Source organism: Mesoplodon mirus, assembly GCF_964341445.2.
Source record: "Mesoplodon mirus genome assembly, chromosome: 19".
Lineage (NCBI taxonomy): Eukaryota > Metazoa > Chordata > Mammalia > Artiodactyla > Ziphiidae > Mesoplodon > Mesoplodon mirus.
This window is the reverse complement of record NC_138995.1, coordinates 49833579-49853578: the sequence shown is the minus strand read 5'-3', so window position 1 is coordinate 49853578 and position 20000 is coordinate 49833579. Positions and strand designations below refer to the sequence as shown.

Genomic DNA, 20000 nt, shown 5'->3' with positions numbered 1-20000 from the left:
ATTCCCGCAGGAGATAAGCGGGCAGAAGAAGCTTATCCCATGTGGGTGTGTATGCGCACACTGGAGTGGGGAGGGCAGGCCAACCAGCATATGGTTATAAAATCCAAAGATGTGACAATCAGGAGGACTCAGAGATGAAGAAACAAATGAAAGAAAGACACACAGTCAAAGGCTTACTGAGAACAAATATTTATTGAGCTCCTGGTGTGTGAGAGAGACAGAGTATGGGGTGGGGGAGAGATAGAGATGAGAACAGAGACAGAAAGTGAAAAACAGAGAAACATACAGGCACAGACAGTGACAGAGTTAAAGGCTGGCTGACATGTAACCACCTAATGGAGAGAGAGAGGGGGAGAAAGACACTGAGTCAGAGAGGGAGAGTCTCAAAGCGATGGAGAAAGATAGGAAAATAAATCGAGATGGATTGAGGGAGGGAGAGAGACAGACACACCCAGAAGGCAAGAAGAGACAGAAAGAGCTAGAGGGAAGCTACGTGAACTAGAACTCACAAGGCCCTTGCCAAAGTGTTCCCACACTGGGCTCAGTGCTTGTGGCCTCGGACCCTACCTGTCACTCCTACCCACTCAGATTGCCAGGCACACTTAACACCTTAGACATTTACACACACACACTGCACAAACTTCCACAGATCACAGCTCACTCTCACTTTCCCCAGGCTCACACGCATGCTCACACACTCACAAGCACTTCACACATATGTGTGCACACAGATATCGGCACTCTCCCACTCCCTCTCACACACTGTTGCACACTTCTCAGCAGAGACCCCTAACGTCACTGAGAGGGGGACATCTAGTCAAAGAAGGAAGGGACTTGAAGGTCAGGTACCAGGGTAGGAAGAGCCGAAGAGTCTTACCCCCACGCTGGGTCCAGCTCTCAGCTCCCCATGCTGAGCTGGGACCTCCTGGGTCTGAACTGCTCCTCCTTTATCCCTGGCCCAAGCCAGGCCCTTGGGGTCATTGGGGCTGGGGAGGCACCGAGGAATGTGCTTGGCATGTGCTGACAGGGGATTTCTTGCTCCAGCTGTGCCGGAAGGAGCCTGTTGGGCAGAGGCCTGAAGCTGGAGACGCAGGAGGGTGCCTGGGGGAGGTAACAGTGTGAGGACGAGATTCAACTGCGAACTGGACCCAGCTCTGCCACTGACTGCATCCTTGCTCTCCTGGGCTCCCGGGGCCTGCGCGACTCAGCAGTGGGTCCTCCCTGAGGGGCTATGAGTGGTGAGAGGAGACCAGGGGTGGGAGTGGACCAGGAGAAGAAAGAGAAATAGACACTGACTTCAGGGAAGGAGATAGAGACTGAGAGAGAGAGAGAGAGAGGGAGAGAGGGAGAGGGAACTTGAGACCAGGAGAGCACGATAGAGAGAATACAGGAGGGAGATCAGAGGGGACTTAGGGCAGGAAGAGAGAGAGAGAAAGACAGTGTGGGGGAGGGGAGACTGACTCCTGGGAGGAGAGAAAAACAGAGAAGTAGAAGAAGAAAAAGAGAAACAAAGAGAAAAGTAAGAGACGGAGACATGGAAAGGGACCCAGAGAAAGACAGAGGCAGACGCAGGAGGCGGGCAGTGGTCCCTGTGGGAGCCACAGGCAGAGGACCTGCGACGGCTCTGAGGCTCCCCATCAGGACACCGCTGCTCTTCATGGGGCTGCTGATGACAGGTGAGTGGGATCCTGGCCGGTGACCAGAGCCAGGTGGTCCTCATTTTCCACCCACATCCTCCAGGCAGAACCTCTGCCCTCTCCTACTGACACCTCTGTGTCCCCAGGCCTGGCCCAGATGCCAGTCCCTGCCTCAGCCCCCCGAGGCTTCTGGGCTTTGCCTGAAAACTTGACGGTGGTGGAGGGCACTGCCGCTGAGCTGTGGTGTGGGGTCAGCGCCCCTGGCAGCACAGTCCAATGGGCCAAAGATGGGCTGCTCCTAGGCCCCGATCCTAGGATCCCCAGTTTCCCGCGGTATCGCCTGCAAGGGGACCCTACGAAAGGTAAGGGACAAGAGCCTGAGATTCTGAGTCACCAGCAGAGGCTGACCGCGGCCCTGACCCGGGGTCCTCCCTGCAGGTGAATTCCACCTGCGTATTGAAGCATGTGACCTCAGCGACGATGCAGGCTATGAGTGCCAGGTCAGCCGCTCAGAAACAGGCCCTGAGCTCGTGTCGCCCAGAGTGATCCTCTCCATCCTGGGTACGGGTGAGAGACCTCCAGGACCCATGAGTCTGGACTTCCACCCTCGCCAGCTCCAGGGTCCAGGAGTCCAAGCCCCCAGTTCCCCACCACCCCCTTGCTTAGACCCAGGGTGCAGAACTCATTTCCTGAGCACTGAGACACAAAGCCCAGATCCTCATATCCTTCTGGGTGCTTCTGGCTTATCCCAGACCCTTTCTCACCAGTGCCCCCCAAGGTGCTTCAGCTGACCCCCGAGGCAGGGAGCACGGTCACGTGGGTAGCTGGACAGGAGTACTTGGTCAGCTGTGTGTCTGGGGATGCAAAGCCAGCACCCGACATCACCTTCCTCCTGAGTGAGTGTGGGTGAACTGATGGGGGCAGCGGGAAGCCCCTGGAGTGGGGAGGGGATGTGTCCCTGCCCAGGGTTCTCCTGAGATGGGATGCAGGAACAGGCCTAGGGAGATGCAAAGGCCAGTGTGGGACCCAGTGGATGGGAGGGGACATCCAGGAAAGGTACCGAGGAGTTCACGGGACTGCTAGGCCGGGACTCAGGGGAGAGGCTGAGGCTCCAGATAGAGATACGGGTGTACTTCTGGTGCAGCAAAGAGAAGCTGAGGTGATGGGGGTGGGTAATACAACCCAGCAAGGAGGGGAGGGGAGAGGGACTTCCCTGGTGGTCCAGTGGTTAGGACTCCGCACTTCCACTGCAGGGAGCACGGCTTTGATCTCTGGTCAGGGAACTAAGATCCCTGCAAGCCAGGTGGCGTAGCCAAAAAAAAAAAAAAAAAAAAGGAGAGGAGGGGAGAGGCCCAGGCCAGGACTCAGCCCTGAGTGAGGACTCCAGGGTTCAGGGAGGCTGGAATGTGTGGAGGGAATGGACATAGTGTTTCTCCTCCAGAACCAGGAGGGAGGGGTTGTATGTCCACCCTGAGGAATGCCAGGCCATGCTCCCCAGAATCTACCTTGGGGGAAACCTGGCACCCCTTCAGCCTTCTTGTTACCCCAAGGTGGACAAACAATTTCTGACATCTCTGCTAATGTGAATGAGGGATCCCAGGAGAAACTCTTCACCACAGAGGCCACAGCCAGGTATGGAAATTGGGGTGCCCTCCCCGCAGACTGATCCCCAAATTTCTCCACGAAAACCCCATATCCTAGGGATTCAAGCATGGAAACTTGGGTCAGGTAGGAACATCCGGGACCCAATTCTTCACCCTGATGCTCTAAAACTTCTTCATGGAATCCCAGTTCCAGAGGATCAAGTACAAAGGTTTTGGCCAGGTGTGGGCCTCTGGGACCCCAGTTCTCACTGTTGACCCTGAAATCTCTTCCATGGAACTCTAAATCTTAAAGGAAATCACCATAGAGACTTAGGCCAGGTGTGGGGAGCTGGCTTGCCCACCTCTTCACCTTGACTTCCCAAATTTCAGATGATAACTGACTTTAGAACCCCAACTTCCCACCCCAGGGTGACACCCCAGAGCTCAGATAACGGGCAGTTACTGGTCTGTGAGGGGTCCAGCCCAGCTTTGGACACCCCTATCAAGGCTTCAATCACCATGAATGTTCTGTGTAAGTGGGGAACTGAGTCAACTGTTGGCACCAAGGATGGGGAGCAGGAATTGGGGGGCGCGGGGAGCACAGGGATCATGGAAGGCTCAGACTCTCAAGGGGGAAACACAGGGGTTCAGAGGCAGGTTGTGGGGCCTGGAAAGAATGCATGGAGTCCCCAGGCCCGTGACTGCTGTTCCCCAGTCCCCCCAGGACCCCCTGTCATTGAGTGGCCAGGCCTGGACGAGGGGCACGCGAAGGCAGGGCAGAACTTGGAGCTGCTGTGCATGGCCCGAGGCGGGAATCCGCTAGCCACACTACAGTGGCTGAAGGTGAGGCAGGGGCAGGTCTGGAGATGGGGGAAGGGGCGAGGGCCGGGAGCCGGCCCTGAGCTGGCCCAGGCCTGTCCCTGTCTCCAGAACGGCCAGCCAGTGTCCACAGCCTGGGGCACAGAGCACACTCAGGCAGTGGCCCGCAGCATGTTAGTGATGATCGTGCGGCCGGAAGACCATGGGGCGAGGCTCAGCTGCGAGGCCTACAACAGCGTATCTACAGGGATCCAGGAACGTGGGGTCAAGCTTCAGGTCACCTGTGAGTCCCGGTGCCAGCTGCCCATCTGTCAGTCTGTGCCTCAGAGAACCATCTGTCTGTGCCCCCAAATCATGCCTGTCTGATGCCAAAGACCTCATCATCTGTCCCCAGTCTCCTCTCTGTCTGGGCTCATCTGTGAGCCGTGCAGTCCAGCTTAGTGTCTCTCCTCTGTCCATCATCCCTGCAGTTCCCCCCAGTGCCATTACCATCCTGGGATCTGCATCCCAGTCTGAGAACAAGAACGTGACCCTCTCCTGCATCACCAAGTCCAGTCGCCCAAGGGTCCTACTGCGATGGTGGCTGGGCTGGCGGCAGCTGCTGCCCACAGAGGAGACAGTCATGGATGTGAGGCGGGGGCCAGGCTCCTGGGTCTGAGGGAGGAGGGAGCTGAGGGCACAACTCCTGGATCTGGGAGAGGAGGGGTCTGGCAGCTTGGATGCCTTGGTGCCTGGGGAGCAAGCACGGACTGGGGCCCAGGGCCTCCTGGGTCTAACAGAGGAGAGGGTGGAGATGATTCATGTGTCCCTGCTGGGGTCTGGGGTTGACCCAAGTCACTGGTACCATGGATGGGGGTGCCCTACTCCCCCAGTCTGAAGCTCGCTCTCTGCCAGGGCCTGCATGGTGGCCACATCTCCATGTCTAACCTGACATTCCTGGCGCGACGGGAGGACAATGGTCTGACCCTCACATGTGAGGCCTTTAGTGAGGCCTTCACCAAGGAGACCTTCAAGAAGTCACTCACCCTGAATGTGAAATGTGAGGCTCCACCCTCACCCGGGGGTGCCCCATGCCTTAGAGACCCCCACCCTCAGGCCCCAGCCGGGAGAGAAAATCCACTCTTCCTGCATCTCCCCACAGATCCTGCCCAGAAGCTATGGATTGAGGGCCCCCCAGAGGGGCAGCGTCTCCGGGCTGGGACCCGGGTGAGGCTGGTATGTTTGGCCATTGGAGGCAATCCAGACCCTTCCCTCACCTGGTACAAGGTTGGTGCCAAGCAAGGGTTGTGGGGTGGCTGGGAATGTGGGGGAAAGATGAAGCCCCTTCTCTCCTCCTCTTGGGAAATCTTGGGAAACCTGAATTTCTTGAAAAATACTGGAGATTTTGAGTTTCGGCAGGGAATTGGAAAAGACAAACGCCATGAGAATTAAATGCGACCTTAGAAAAAGTGAGGAAATTCTGGGAAAACAGTGAGAATTCTAGAGTAAAAGAAAGAATTCTGGATCCGGATTGGGAATTCTAGAGAAAAGGCAATTAATTTCATTAAAATTAAAGGAAATTCTGGTGAAATCTTGGAATTCAGGTGAAATGGCAGGAATTTTAGGGAAAGACTAAGAATTCCAGAAACAAAAGACAACGGTGGGCAAAGCCTAGAAATTTGGGGGGAAAGACTAGTAATCCTCCAGCACATTTGAAAAATCCATTAATATTAAATTGAATTCTTGGGACTTGAGGGTAAGAAATTGAAATTCCATTAAAATTTTAAAATTCTGGCAGAATTCTGGGAGACTCTTGGGAAATTAGGAATCTAGTGGAAATTCTGGGGGAAAGACTAGGCATTATAGGAACGAAATTGAATTCCATTTAATTGGATGGAATTTTGGAGAAATACCACGAATTGGGACAATACAAAGGATTCTAGTAAAAGATTAGGATAATAAGAGAATATTGGGGAAGGATTCAGAAATTTGCGACCAGCCAATGGAATTAAGGGAAAGATCAAAGGAAATCTTTGAGGAAGGTGGGGAGTTTAAGAAAAAGAACTAAGGATAGGCAACAGGGAAGGAATTCTGGGAAAGGTTTGGGAATTCCAAGGGAGTTTCCTGGCGTAGGGTGTCTGGTAAAATACACATAGCTGGAATGAAATTTGAGGAGTGGGGCTGAGGGTCGGCCGAGGGCCTCCAGAGAGCAGAGGAGGCGGGGGGGGGGGGCGGGGGTGGTGAGGCGTGGGACTGGAGGCGGAATCAGACAGCAAAATCTCGGGGCTCCGGGGGCCCAGTCGGCGGGAGAGATTCCGGTAGGATGTGCTCAGTTCCAGTCCCCATTCCTCTACCCTAGCTGGTGCCCACGGAAGGGGGCGCCTTTGCCTCATCACACAAAAGCTTTATCTGGGCTGGCAGCCAACCCAGTGGGGCGTCTCGCGGGGAATGACAGGGCTCCCCGCGGTCCCCCAGTCAGTCTCGGCCCTCAGGACTCGCGCACAGTGACCGAGCCGCGGCCGCCCCAGGAGCCACGGCGGGTGCAGCTGGGAAGTCTGGAGAAGTCCGGGAGCACCTTCTCCCGAGAACTGGTGCTGATCGCCGGTCCGTCGGACAACCAGGCCAAGTTCACGTGCAAAGCCGGCCAGCTCAGCGCGTTCACGCAGCTTGTGGTGCAGTGTGAGGGGGCGCACGGCCGGGCCGGGGGGGAGGGCTGGGCCGCGGCGGGGAACTGAGCCGGAGCCGTGGCTGGTGGCTTGGGGATGGGGGCCGGCTGGGGGAGGGGTGGATGCCGCAGAGCCCCGGCGCGCTCGGGGCTGGGCGGGGCCTGGGTCACTGCCGGGCCTCCTCCTCACCTCTGAGCCTCGCTCCTCCCACCGGCTCTCGAAGTCCCCCCAACTAACGTGACGATCCTGGCCAACGCGTCGGCGCTGCGCCCCGGGGATGCCTTAAACTTGACGTGCGTCAGCGTTAGCAGCAACCCTCCGGTCAACTTGTCGTGGGACAAGGAGGGGGAGAGGTGAGAGTGCGAGTGGCCCCGTCGCTCCCTGGTTCTGGCCACGCTCCTTGACAGTCAGAATCCCGCCCCTGCCAGTACCCAGTACCCAGACTCTGGCTCTGGTCCTACTCCCTGCCCGGTCCACAGGCTGGAGGGTGTGGCCGCCACGCCCCGGAGTGCCCCATTCAAAGGCTCCGCCGCCGCTAGGAGCGTCCTTCTGAGAATGTCATCCCGCGACCACGGCCACCGCGTGACCTGCCGTGCCCACAGCACCGAGCTCCGGGAAACCGTGAGCGCGTTCTACCGCCTCAACGTGCTGTGTATGTGCGCAGGCCTGGCATCCCTCTTGATTCCCTCCTGACCCTATACTGCGTGGGTCTTCATCTTGATACTGTCTTTGACTTCCATCCTAAACTTTGAAACTTTCCCGACCTTTATCCTCACACCCGACCCTGCACCAGCTCCTATCCTGCCCAACCCCCATCCTGCCTTTTGTCCCCTATCCTTACCCCTGACCATCACCCCCATCCCGACCCCTCTTTCCATCCTTAAAACTGACTCTGGCTTCTCCTGAACCTAACCCCCATCTCAGCTCTGAACTTAATTGCTACCTTGTCCACAACCTTAAAATCTAGTCATGATCTCGACTTTAACACTTCATGCCTGCACCTGATCTCAAATCCTCCCCGGATCCGAACCTTAACAATCTTGACTCCCAGCGGCGCCTCCTCCGCAGACCCTCCGGAGTTCCTGGGTGAGCAGGTGCTTGTGGTGACCGCGGTGGAGCAGGGCGAGGCAATGCTACCCGTGTCTGTGTCTGCCAACCCCGCCCCTGAGGCCTTCAACTGGACCTTCCGCGGCTACCGCCTCAGCCCAGGTACAGGGGAGGGGAATGAAGAGGAGCGCAGGTCTCCGGGACTCCGGGACGGGAGGGTCTGGTAGGCCCCTCAACCTTTACTTCCCCCAGCTGGCGGCCCCCGGCATCGTATCCTGTCTGGTGGAGCTCTGCAGCTATGGAACGTGACCCGCGCTGACGATGGTCTCTACCAGCTGCACTGCCAGAACTCAGAGGGCACCGCTGAAGCTCTCGTGAGGCTGGACGTACACTGTGAGCCCCCTCATCACCCTAGGCAACTAGGGAGTTTTGGGAGCCCCGCCCACCATGGAAACCACACCCACCCAGGGAATCTTGCCCACTGTGGAGTCTCCTCATTGTGGAAGCTCCACCCACCCAGGGATTTTCACCCATCCTGGAAGCCTCCCACTCTGGGAGCCCCCACTATGATGGAGCCACGTCCACTTCTGGAAATCTGCCCACTAGAGAGACCCTATGTAGAATCTCTGCCCACCTACTCCCATCAGGAAGCCAAGCCCACTGTGGAAGCCCCACCACCACACAATTCTGGAAGTCCACAGCACCTACTCTGGTCACTACAGTGGTATAGTAGAGGGTGGGGACAACCTCATTAACCTTGAGAACTTTACTCCAAAGGCAGACTGTATCACACCCATGACTTTCTCAGGCACCTCTAAGACACCTCACCCACCTGGGGCCCTCTTCCACCATGGCCTGTCTGGGCCCAAGTGCCTTCCCCCAGCTCCACCCTTCCCTAGATGCTCCCATCATCCGAATTCTCCAAGACCCCACTGAAGTGAATATTGGGGGCTCTGTGGACATAGTCTGCACTGTTGATGCCAATCCCATCCTTCCTGAGATGTTCAACTGGGAGAGGCTGGTAAGGATCCAACCTTTGGTAAATGGAGGGGGCTGGGGGGATGTGATATCTTGACTGTGAGTTCCTTGGGAGGAGGGGTCACGTCTACATGACCCTCTATAACTATGTACTTGTCCGGGCATGCTCCAAGAACTAACTGCTGAATGGCAGATGGATGGGTGGATGAGGGAATAGATAACCAGGTGAGTGGGTGGGCAGGTGGGTGGATATATGGATGGATAGGTAGATGGGTGGATGAATAGGTGGATGGATGAATGAGTGGATGGAAGAACAGATGGACAAATGAACAAGTGAATGACTGGATAAATGGATCAATAAATGGGCAGTTAGATGATTGATGAGAGAAATGAGTAGATTAGACTAGAGAGTAGATGGATGGATAGATACACCATCAGTGGAAAAGATGTCTGTGGAAGGATAATGGGTAAATGGATGGATGGATGGATGGGTGAGTGCACAGGTCAATGGAGAGATGGAGAGATGGATAAATAAGTAGCTAGATGCATTGATGAACAGATGCATGTATTTATTGGTGTGTGTGTCTACGAGGAAATAGATGGGGTGGATGGGTTGAGAGATGGAAGGGTGAATGGACAGGTAGAAGGAAAACAGCTGGTTGGATGAATGAATGGGTGAATGGGTGAATGGATGGAATGGGAGGTTGATGGATGTATGGATAAATGAATGAATCGATGGATAGGATGGTTAAATACATGGATGGATGGGTGGGTAGATGGTTCCAAGCATGAATGGTTGAATAAATGGTTGGGTGAGTGGTTGGCTGGATTGGTGGATGAATGGATGGATCCATGCATGAATGGTTGGATAAATGGATGGATGGGTGCATGGGTGGATGACAGCAGGAATTTTTTCTTTGCTAGGAAGGGTGATTGTGGGTGGGAGAATGAGGTTACAGAGGGGACCCAGTTTGGAGGATAATGGAGCTGGGGCCAGACTTGGGGACCATCTCCTGAGTCTTGTGCCTCCAGGGAGAAGAGGAGGAGGACCAGAGCCTGGATGACATGGAGAAGATATCAAAGGGGTCCACAGGGCGTCTTCGGATTCACCATGCCAAGTTGACCCAGGCTGGTGCTTACCAGTGCATTGTGGACAATGGGGTGGCACCTCCAGCCAGAGGGCTGGTCCGTCTTGTTGTCAGATGTGAGTAACAACCAAAGCCCTAACTTCAACGCCTGCCACTAAATCCACATATCATGTCCTTCCATACACCTCACGTTGACCTCCAACCCCTCTAGTTGCCCCCCACGTGGAGCATCCCTCTCCTCTAACTAAAGTGGCTGCAGCTGGAGACAGCACTAGTTCTGCCACCCTCCACTGTCGTGCCCGAGGTGTCCCCAATATCGTCTTCACTTGGACCAAAAACGGGGTCCCTCTAGATCTCCAGGATCCCAGGTGAGCCCAGGCCCAGCCAGGTAACAGCCCAGCCCTAACTTTGATCCCCCAGCCCCAATCACCCTCCCTGAGTCCCTGCCACACCTCCTCTCCAGGTACACAGAGCACACATACCACCAGAGTGGTGTCCACAGCAGCCTCCTGACCATTGCCAACGTGTCCGCAGCCCAGGATTATGCCCTCTTCACGTGCACAGCCACCAACCCCCTTGGCTCGGACCACACCGATATTCAACTCGTCAGCATCAGTATGGTGGGAGGGGGCTCTGAGGGTGTTGGGAGGGTGCTCCCCTAGGTCAATCCCCAAGTCTCTGGTTGCTCTCAGAATGGCAGTGTTCCTGAAACCTGAGAAGTGTTTAGGAATGAGGATGGAGTTTTTGCCTGCCCCGAAATCCCAACGGAGACTGGATTTTTTAGGGAAACCCACAACAAAGGAAAAAATGGAGGGAGTTTCTTATTGGCCCAAGTAACTGAAAAGTAGATTTTCAGGAGTCGCTGAATCTAGGTTCAGCTGTCATCAAGAACTCCCCATCTCTCAGGACTGCTTTTCTCTGTGTTGGCCTTATTGTGAGATGTCTGTTAGACATCTAACAACCACTATGAGAGGCTTTACAATAAAGTAAGGCTTCCTAACAGTGGTGTGAAAGTACTAGAATTAAGATCCATTGGTTCCACTTGGCTCCCAGCCCATCCCTGATCCAATCAGTGGTGAGGGGAAGGCAACGTGATCTGATTATTGCTTCTGTTGGCTAGGCCTAGTCACATGTCCATCCTACAAGGAGTGAAGTCACTTCCATCAGAAGCACGTGGCCTGAGAATGTGGGCGAGTGGTTCTCCAATGGATATTCAGGGTTCTGTAACCAGAAGAAATGAGGGGAATGGATATGAGATAGGCACAAAAATCCACTACAAGAAACATATTATACAGTCAATCCTCCTTATTTGTGGAGTCTGTATTTGCACATTTGCCTGCTTGCTAAAATTTATTCATAACCCTCAAATCACTACTCATGCTGCTCTCTCAGACATTCAGGGGACTGTACAGAGCGGGTGAAAAATTTAAGTCACCCAATGAGTACATTCTCAGCTGAGGTGGAGCAAGACAACACGCTGCTTTCTTACAGCACTCATATTTTGCACCTTCGTGCTTTTTGTTAGTGATTTTGCTAAATAAAATGGCCCCCAAGCACAGCACTAAAGTGCTGTCTGGTGTTCCTAAGCTCAAGAAGTCTGTGGTGTGCCATCTGGAGAAAATACTTGTGTTGGATAAGCTTCGTTCAGGTGTGAGTTATAGCACCACTGGCTGTGAGTTCAATGTTAATGAATCAACAAGATATATTAAATAAGATGTCTTTAAGCAGAAACATGCATAATACAAGATCATGTATTAATTGGTTGATGAAAATGTGACTAGAGGCTCGTGGGAATCTAAGCCTGCATTTCCCCTAGAAGCAGTGGTTTGGTATTTGCTCGTTGAGGGTTCACAGTGACTTTAGAGAACATGACCACCATGAATAATGAGAATCGACTGTATATTTAAAATCATGCTTAAGGAATCTGGAAGGAAGCTTTCAGAATCCTTCTGTATCCTCTGACTGTGTCCCCCATCCCTTACCTCAAAGGCCGCCCTGATCCGCCACTGGGATTGAAGGTCGTGAGCATGACCCCATACTCGGTGGGGCTGGAGTGGAAGCCTGGCTTTGATGGGGGCTTGCCACAAAGCTTCCAAGTCAGGTGGGTCCCGGTCATGGCAGGAAGGGGTGGTAGCCAATAGGACTGGGGCACCTCCCTGAATGACTGCCCTCCCTTTCATGCAGGTATGAGGCTCTGGGGACTCCAGGGTTCCTCTACATGAATGTCCTACCACCCCAGGCCACCACCTTCACACTGACTGGGCTGCAGCCTTCTACACGATACAGGGTCTGGTTGCTGGCCAGCAATGCCCTGGGCGACAGTGGACTAGCTGACAAAGGGTCCCAGATCTCAGTCACCACTCCAGGTGGGAAGGGACAGTCTTGGGCAGGTTGCAAAATTCCTCAGAGAACTTATAGGGTGGTATAGTGAAGTCAATACTATCATTCCCTTTTTGCAGATGGAGAAACTGAGGCCCAGAGAGGTTAAACAAACTGTCAAAACTCGCACAGGTGGAAGGAACTACAGAGAAGTAGTTCAACTCAGATTTCAACTCAGGCAGATGAACTCCAAAGACTAGTTTTTGCCACTAGACTCTACTCTTGAAATGTCACTGATGACACAAAGGAAATTATAAGAGAATTTGAATTGAATTAAAATGAAAACATGAAAATTGTGGGGTGCAGCTAAAGCAGTGATTAGCAAGAAACTTATAGCATTAAGTGCTCATATTAGATTTTTTTTAAAAGTCTTCAAATGGTCTCTCTAAGTTTCCATCTTAAGAAACTAGAAAAAGAAAGACAAATTAAATCCAAATCCAAAGTAGACAGAAGGAAGGAAATAATAAAGAGCAGAAATTGATGAACTAGAAAATCAAAAAACAATAAAGAAAAATCAATGAAACCAAAAGCTGATTTGTTGAAAAGATCAGTAATGTTTATAAAGCTAATCAAGGCAAAAAAGAGAGAAGACGCCACTTAAACAATATCAGGAATGAAAAGGGGGACATTACCACTGATCCTACAGACATTAAAGGAAATTAGGAAGTATTACAAACAATTTTATGTCAATAAATTCAGCAACTTGATGACATGGATAAATTCTTATAAGACTGAGAACATTTTGACTCTGGTAGACACTACAGTGTAGTGGCTAATCACACAGAGCCTGGTTCAGACAAACCTGGGTTCAAGTCCCAGCTCTGCAACTTCCTAGATGTGAGACCTTAGGCAAGTCACTTAAGATTCAATATAATCTTTGAGCCTCAGGCTCTAAAGATAAGGTGTATCTCCAGCCTCTGTATCTCAGTTTCTGAAAATAAGGTCTATCTTAGACAGTTGTGAGGATTAAATAAAATATATCTAAAACTCTTAGAACAGGGCCTTGTACAAAGTAAGTGCTATGTAGATGCTAATTTAACGAAATGTCCCCTGCTCTTCTGTTTACTTTGCCCCATGAAAGCTCCCTTTTTCTGTCTTTCCCTTCCTGACAGAGCAGCCTTTTTCCTCATGGCAGTAAGGACTCTTTCCCATCCCTACAATCTTCCCTCCCCTTCCCCCCGCCTCCATTCCAGTTTTCCCTTTAAGCACTAAAGCATAAAATAGTACTATACTTACCTCCCTTGCTCTAGAACTTATACCTCTATTAAGGCATCCTGAGAACCCAGCATCTTTTTTGATTAATCCCCAAAATTGACAATTCAGGTTAAAAGAACTTTCCACACCATAAAGCACTCATCAATAATTTATTATTTTTATTATTAGCATTATTATCATTAGCATTAGCATTAGAATGGCTATTAATAGTATTGTCATTATCATCAGCAGTTTCCAGTTCTCTCTGAAATATTCCTAAGAAGTCATAAATTAGTTCCCATGAGTCTCAAAATGGGTTGCAAAGCTCAATAGGAGGCTGAGAAATATTTAAGGCTTATCTCAGATTAATGGTGTTAATTTGCATTCTCTATATTCACCTCCCAGGTCTAGACCAACCTTCTGGAGAACCTGACTACCAGCTTCCCACAGAGCAACCTGCAGGCAAGTCCTCAATCCCCAAACACCCTCTCTCTCCTGGAAAAAACTTTCTGGTCTCTAACCCCACCTCCTCTTCCTTGTGGCCACAGCCCTTTAAGGCTTAGCTCTGCCCTGTAGGCCCTCACTCATATCCTTAGCTCTTCCTCTTACCTGGATGTGATAAATTTTCTCTCTTCCTAATTCAGTTTAATTCTGAAAAACAAAGCAAAACGAAAAACTAGCTGATTCCATGCCCTGTGCAGAGCCTGTGTCAGTTGGCTTTTGCTGCGTAACAAACCACTCCAAATATGCGCACTTACAGCAACGAACATTATTTCTTGTGATTCTATGAGTGGCTGAACAGTTCTGGTCTGGGCTATAGTCATGTAGCAGCTCTGCTGGGACTGGTTGGTCTAGGGGGGCCCCTCCTCACACGTCTGACAATCTGGCTCTTGGTTGGGACAATGGAGGTAAGTGGGTCGCATGTGTCTCCTTGGCTTGTTCACGTGGAGGTGGGATTCCAGACATGGAGGTGGTCACTGGAATCCCAAGAGCAGCAGGAGAGGGCAAGTTCCAATTTACAGGCACTTTTCAAGCTTCTGATTCTGTCTCATTGGCTGAAGCAAGTGACATGGCTCAATTCAGAGTCAGTGTGGAAGGGGAAATCTCAGGGGTGTGCATATAGGGAGACAATTATGATCATTTTGCAAATAATCCCCTTTAGAGTCTGAGAAGGTTGCAAGTGACAGAAATTCAGCTGTTGTTGACAATAAAAAGAATGGCTTGGCTCATGAAATTGAAACCTCTTAGTGTGCCTGGATTCAGGTGCTCAAAATTTTCACCAAGAATCAGTTTCTCACTCTCTCAACTTTGCCTTCAACTCTGATGACTTCCTTCTCAGGTTCTTCTCTTAAGAAGGCAAAGAAATCCTCCCACACCTTCAGCTTTTATTTCACTTCTTAGCAGCTAGCAGAAGAGTGTCGTAGATGTTCTTGCAAAAATCCACCTTAGGTTAAATGCCAGTCTCTGAACTGATCACTGTGGGAAGAGGGATGGGAGCTCTTATTGGCCAGGTCAGGCCATGTGTCCTCCACGGAGTCCTGGGGAGCCACCCAGACTGAGAGCAGGGAGTAACCGCCGTCAAAGGAAAATGAGTCCTGTTAGCAGAAGTTGGGGAAATGAGTGCTAAGCAGATGTCTACTGAGAGGGACTTAGTCCTGTCCTCAGGGATATAGCAGAGGATTCTGATATTGTCTGGGATGGAAGTTTGTGCAAAGAGGAAGTCATTCGAGATGGAGTTTGAAGGGAGAATAGAAGTTTGCTTGAGAGGAAAGGACATTTAAAGACAGACACTTGACTATTCGAAAGCTTAGAAGTGTGGGTTTGTCTCAGTGATTCTGGAAACAGCCAGTGGTTAGTTTTGTGTGGCTGGAGGGTCAATAGTTTGTGAGCAAGAGTGGGGACATGGAAAGAGGCCAGATCATAGAAGGTCTTGAATGCCCAGCTAAAGAGCTGAAGTTCCTGCTTGAGTCCATACAAGGGGCTTGGGCAAAGGTAGGACCCACTGCTAATGGCCTGATTTGAGAAAGGAGCCACCTTCCCTGGGGTGGCAAAAGGAGTGGACATGGAAACACCTGCCCATCTGCTTTCCTGACCTAGGAGGAGGACTTTGCTTGGTCAGGGACAGGCTTTTTCAGAGAACCCCAATTGAAGTCTAAAACCAGTTGTCCCCACAGGACCCTCAAAGCTGCCCCTGCTGCCTGTGCTGTTTGCTATTGGGGGTCTTCTGCTACTATCTAACGCCTCCTGTATCGGGGGATTCCTCTGGCAGCGGAGACTGAAGCGTCTTGCTGAGGGTGAGGAGGGACCTGCCAGGACGGAGGCCCAAGGGTGATGGGAGCCCTGGGTTGGCTGCATATTGAAGGTATCCCAGGGCCAAGTGGGCTCGAGGAGCATGTTTCTGACCCCTTTTTTCCTACTTCCCTCAGGCATCTCAGAGAAGACAGAGGCAGGGTAAGTGGGGATATTTTTCTGTAAGGAAGACTCTGGGGAGGAGGTTTGAGGGAGACAGCTGTCAGAGGGTCAACACCCAGCTGCCCCCATGCCTCCATCCTGGAAGGTCAGAGGAAGACCGAGTCAGGAATGAATACGAGGAGAGCCAGTGGACTGGAGACCGTGACACTCAAAGCTCCATGGTGAGTGGGGGTGGTCCTGACACCCCCCCGACAGGGAATTGACAGTGACTAAAATTCCACTGTTAGCTTCACGTTAATCATTGCCCTTTCCAGGAATGATGGAGTCAAAGGATGGAAAAGACTTTATCTGTTTTTTTTGGGGGGGGGGCATTGACAGGTCAGCACAACAGATGTAGAGCCATATTACCACTCCATGAGGGACTTCAGCCCCCAGCTGCCCCCCACGCTGGAGGAGGTGTCTTATCCCCGAGGTGAGTGGTGAGCAGAGTGGAACCCCCCCCCATAGGTAACCCTGACATCTGGACCTGGTGCCCTGATCATCTCTCCCTTCCAGGTGTCACAGGTTTTAAGGAGGAGAAAATGGCTTTTCCTGGGCATGTGTATGATGAGCTGGAAAGACTGTATGCCCCGTCTGGGGCCTGGGGACCCGTCTACGATGAAGTACCAATGGTGAGGAGATTTGTATCAGCAGAGATATTTCTTGGCTGGTGCTAGAAACCCACCTCCTACTGCTTGTATTAATTAGGGTAAGCTAGCTGCTGTAGTAAAGAGGCCTTAGCCATAATCCAGTGGCCTAAACGGGACAGTCTATTTCTTTCTCACATAGCAGTCAGAGGTGAGTGGCCCTGCTGCATGTGGTTATTCTGGAACCCAAGTTCTTTCTGTTGTGTTCCTCTGCTATCCTCTAGTAAGTTGACCAAGTTTACATGGATGGGACAGTTCCCTGGGGGTTTCAACTGGTGGGAAAGGGGAAAAGAGAGCATGGTAGAGGCACGCCCCTGACTTATGGTACAGGCCCAGAAACGGTTCATTCTGCTCTTATTCCACTGGTGAGAATATGGACATGGTCACACCTAACTGCAAAGGAGTCTGAGAAATGCAGCCTATTTGGCAGCTATATCCCCTACTACAATTCTGTTACTGTGGAAGAAGGAAGGTATGTATTTGGTTGGATAATTAGCCATCTCCACTATACTGGTTAAGCAGAGAGATATAGAGAAATAATTTTTTGGCCCACTCAATGGAAAAGTCAAGGGGTAGAAATGTCTTCAAGCCCACTCAGAATTTCCTCTCTAAAGCTGTCCCTAACAAATTCAGGTTTGTATCCTATTAGATTAGAAACCTTCCAATAAAGGGAATGCCTCTTTTTCAACAGCTCCAAAGCCCCAACGCAGACACTTATTGGTTTAGTTTGGATCATACTCATTGCTGAACCACTGAAGTGGGGAGTAGAATATGCTAATTGGACAAGTCTGAATCAGTGCCCACCCATGGCATCAGGGAGTAGGGGCCAGCCCCATTCAATCCACTGGGCTGAGAGTGGAAGAGGGATGGAGAGCACAGAGGGAAGTGAAGATTGTGGCTGGGCAGGCAAAAGCAGCCGACAGGGACCTTGGCCACAAACTAAGCCCCACCTTCTGTAAGGGAGGTGGGGCAGAACCCCTACTTTCTGTGTGGCCTTGACTAATGCTCTGGCTATAGTGAGCCAAAGATTTCCCTCTGTAATTTTGTCCAGATGGGGAACTGTTCTCCCCACAAAGGTGGAAATAAAGTGCACAATGCTGTCCATGGTGCTGAACCACACGTGCCCTCTAAAGCACAGATGCAGTCTGCACACTTTCTGAAAAGGGCCAGATAGTAAATATTTTGGGCTTTGCAGGATATAGTGTCTTTCTCGAAACTACTCACTCTGCCATAAAAACAGCAATAGACAATAGATAAACAAACAATTGTGGCTAAGTTCCAATAAAACTTTATTTTGGGGCACTGAAATTTGAAATTAATATAATTTTCACATGTCACAAGCATCATTCTTTTTTTGATATTTTCCCAGCAATTAAAAAATGTAAAACTATTCTTAGGCAATAAAAAGTACAGTGGGCCATATTTGACCCGTGGGCAAGTCTGCTCTAAAGTTTACTGATCAAAAAGAACCATTTTCTCCCAAATCTAGGGAAAGCACATCCCCAGTAGCGACCACCCTACATGGTCTTTTATCTCTTCTATTTTGATGAGGGAATGTTTTGGACATTCATAAGACTGACAGAATCAAGACTCACATTCCACAATTCCCATATCTGATATCGTGGGCTAACTAAAAGTTCAAATGTCTGACATTTAAATTATTTTTTGACAATAAATCACAAGATATCTTGGACTTGCTTAAAAATAACCCAGTTGGGGGGGATGAGAAGATAGAGATATAGATAAATAAAGATTGACCAAAGGTTGATATTGTTGAAACTAAGTGATGGGCTCACGGGGCTACATAATAATCACTCTCCTCTTTGTTTATGTTGGAATTTCCCCCATAATTAGAAGCTAAAACATTTTTTTCTATGAAGTAGAGCAGGAGGTTGTATCCCCCAGAGCTGCAATGATGACCCACAGAGCATCTCTCTATGGTTCTAACTCCACCTTTGCTTGTCAGGGCTCCTGTGACCTCTACTGGCCTGAAGACAGGTATGAGGATGCAAGAGGAATCTATGATCAGGTGGCAGGAGATTTGGACCCTATGGAACCTGATGCTCTACCCTTTGAGCTGAGGGGACAGCTGGTGTGAGAGCCTTCTCAACACCCTTTTCCTACACCTGCAAGACATAATATCCCAACTGTCCTTTTTATTCCAGCCTAGGCTGAGCTTGTTAAGTGATCTCCATTGGACACAAAGGGACTGGACTTTTTCAGAAAGGGAAATGGAGGGGTGTGTGTAAGTGACAGAAGATGGTTCAAGCTGGTGTCAAAGTATAAACAAGCCTCCTCCTTGGGTTGGATTTAGAGTTCTCCATAGGGACACAGTGAATTGTTAAAGACATCTCAATAATGAAAAGCTAGTCTGAGGGTCTTTATGCTTTTTAAAGTAAACATTTCAGAAGTGGGAAAAGACATGTTAAAAACTCAGTTCATTTTGAGTTCAACTACATCTGAAATAGCGTGGTTTATGCTTTTCCATAGTTATCTACAACACGATGTATAAACTATGACACACATGTAAACATAAATAGACTCTATAGAAAATAAACAGCCTTTATTGAAACAAGCTGGACACAAAATAATACATGCTATGTGATTTCACTTATAGAAATTCTAGAACAGGCAAAGCTAATCTACAGTGACAGAGCCAGATTAGTGGTTGCCTGGGGCCATGGGAAGGAACTGACTAAAAAAGAGTATGAGGAAATTTTTGAGGGGGTGATAGAAATGTTCTATATGATGATTGTGGTGGTATTTATATGAACGTATAGATTTGTCAAAACTCACTGAACTCTACACTTAAGATGGATACATTTTATGGTACATAAATTATACCTCAACAAAAATGACTTTAAAAACAGGCACCATAGGGGCTTTCCTGGTGGCGCAGTGGTTGAGAATCCGCCCTCCAATGCAGGAGACACGGGTTCAAGGGGGAGGGGGGAGGAGGGAGGAGGGGGAGAGGGGAGGAGGGGAGGAGGGGGGAGGAGGAGGAGGGGAGGAGGGGGAGGAGGGGAGGAGGGGGAGGGGGGAGGAGGAGGGGGGAGGAGGGGAGGGGAGGGGAGGGGAGGGGAGGGGAGGAGGGGAGGGGAGGGAGGAGGAGGGGGGAGGGGAGGGGAGGGGAGGGGAGGGGAGGAGGGGAGGGGAGGGAGGAGGAGGGGGGAGGGGGGAGGAGGGGAGGGGAGGGGAGGGGAGGGGAGGGGAGGGGGGAGGGGGAGGAGGGGAGGGGAGGGGAGGGGGAGGAGGGGAGGGGAGGGGAGGGGGAGGAGGGGAGGGGAGGAGGGGAGGGGAGGGGAGGGGGAGGAGGGGAAGGGAGGGGAGGGGGAGGAGGGGAGGGGAGGGGGAGGAGGGGAGGGGAGGGGAGGGGGGGAGGGGAGGGGAGGGGAGGGGGAGGAGGGGAGGGGAGGGGAGGGGGAGGAGGGGAGGGGAGGGGAGGGGAGGGGGAGGGGGAGGAGGAATAAGAAGAAGAAGAAGGAGAGGGAGAAGGAGGAGGAGAAACATACAACATTCGGTTTCCACTTTG

At 51.2% G+C, this 20000-nt stretch overlaps 1 protein-coding gene across 2 annotated transcripts; it reads left to right on the top strand.

The window, feature by feature from the left end:
• Window positions 1-1231: 1231 nt before the first annotated feature.
• On the top strand, window positions 1232-18566 carry NPHS1 (NPHS1 adhesion molecule, nephrin; the record flags this gene model as incomplete). 2 transcript variants are annotated; one of them, XM_082606529.1, is made up of 29 exons in its annotated part: window positions 1232-1676; window positions 1784-1999; window positions 2076-2198; window positions 2405-2533; window positions 3188-3269; window positions 3649-3752; window positions 3936-4063; window positions 4151-4322; window positions 4510-4667; window positions 4934-5078; window positions 5181-5305; window positions 6511-6697; window positions 6908-7037; window positions 7164-7336; window positions 7753-7893; window positions 7984-8124; window positions 8631-8752; window positions 9742-9913; window positions 10009-10165; window positions 10261-10412; window positions 11787-11898; window positions 11982-12163; window positions 13776-13832; window positions 15545-15664; window positions 15797-15821; window positions 15928-16003; window positions 16161-16254; window positions 16347-16453; window positions 18435-18566. In XM_082606529.1, exons 1-29 carry the CDS (start codon window positions 1535-1537, stop codon window positions 18564-18566), a joined length of 3804 nt encoding a protein of 1267 aa, XP_082462655.1. In that variant the 5' UTR covers window positions 1232-1534. The 2 variants fall into 2 exon arrangements, with proteins under 2 accessions (XP_082462655.1, XP_082462654.1); XM_082606528.1 differs by having other exon boundaries at window positions 16338-16453.
• Window positions 18567-20000: the final 1434 nt, after the last annotated feature.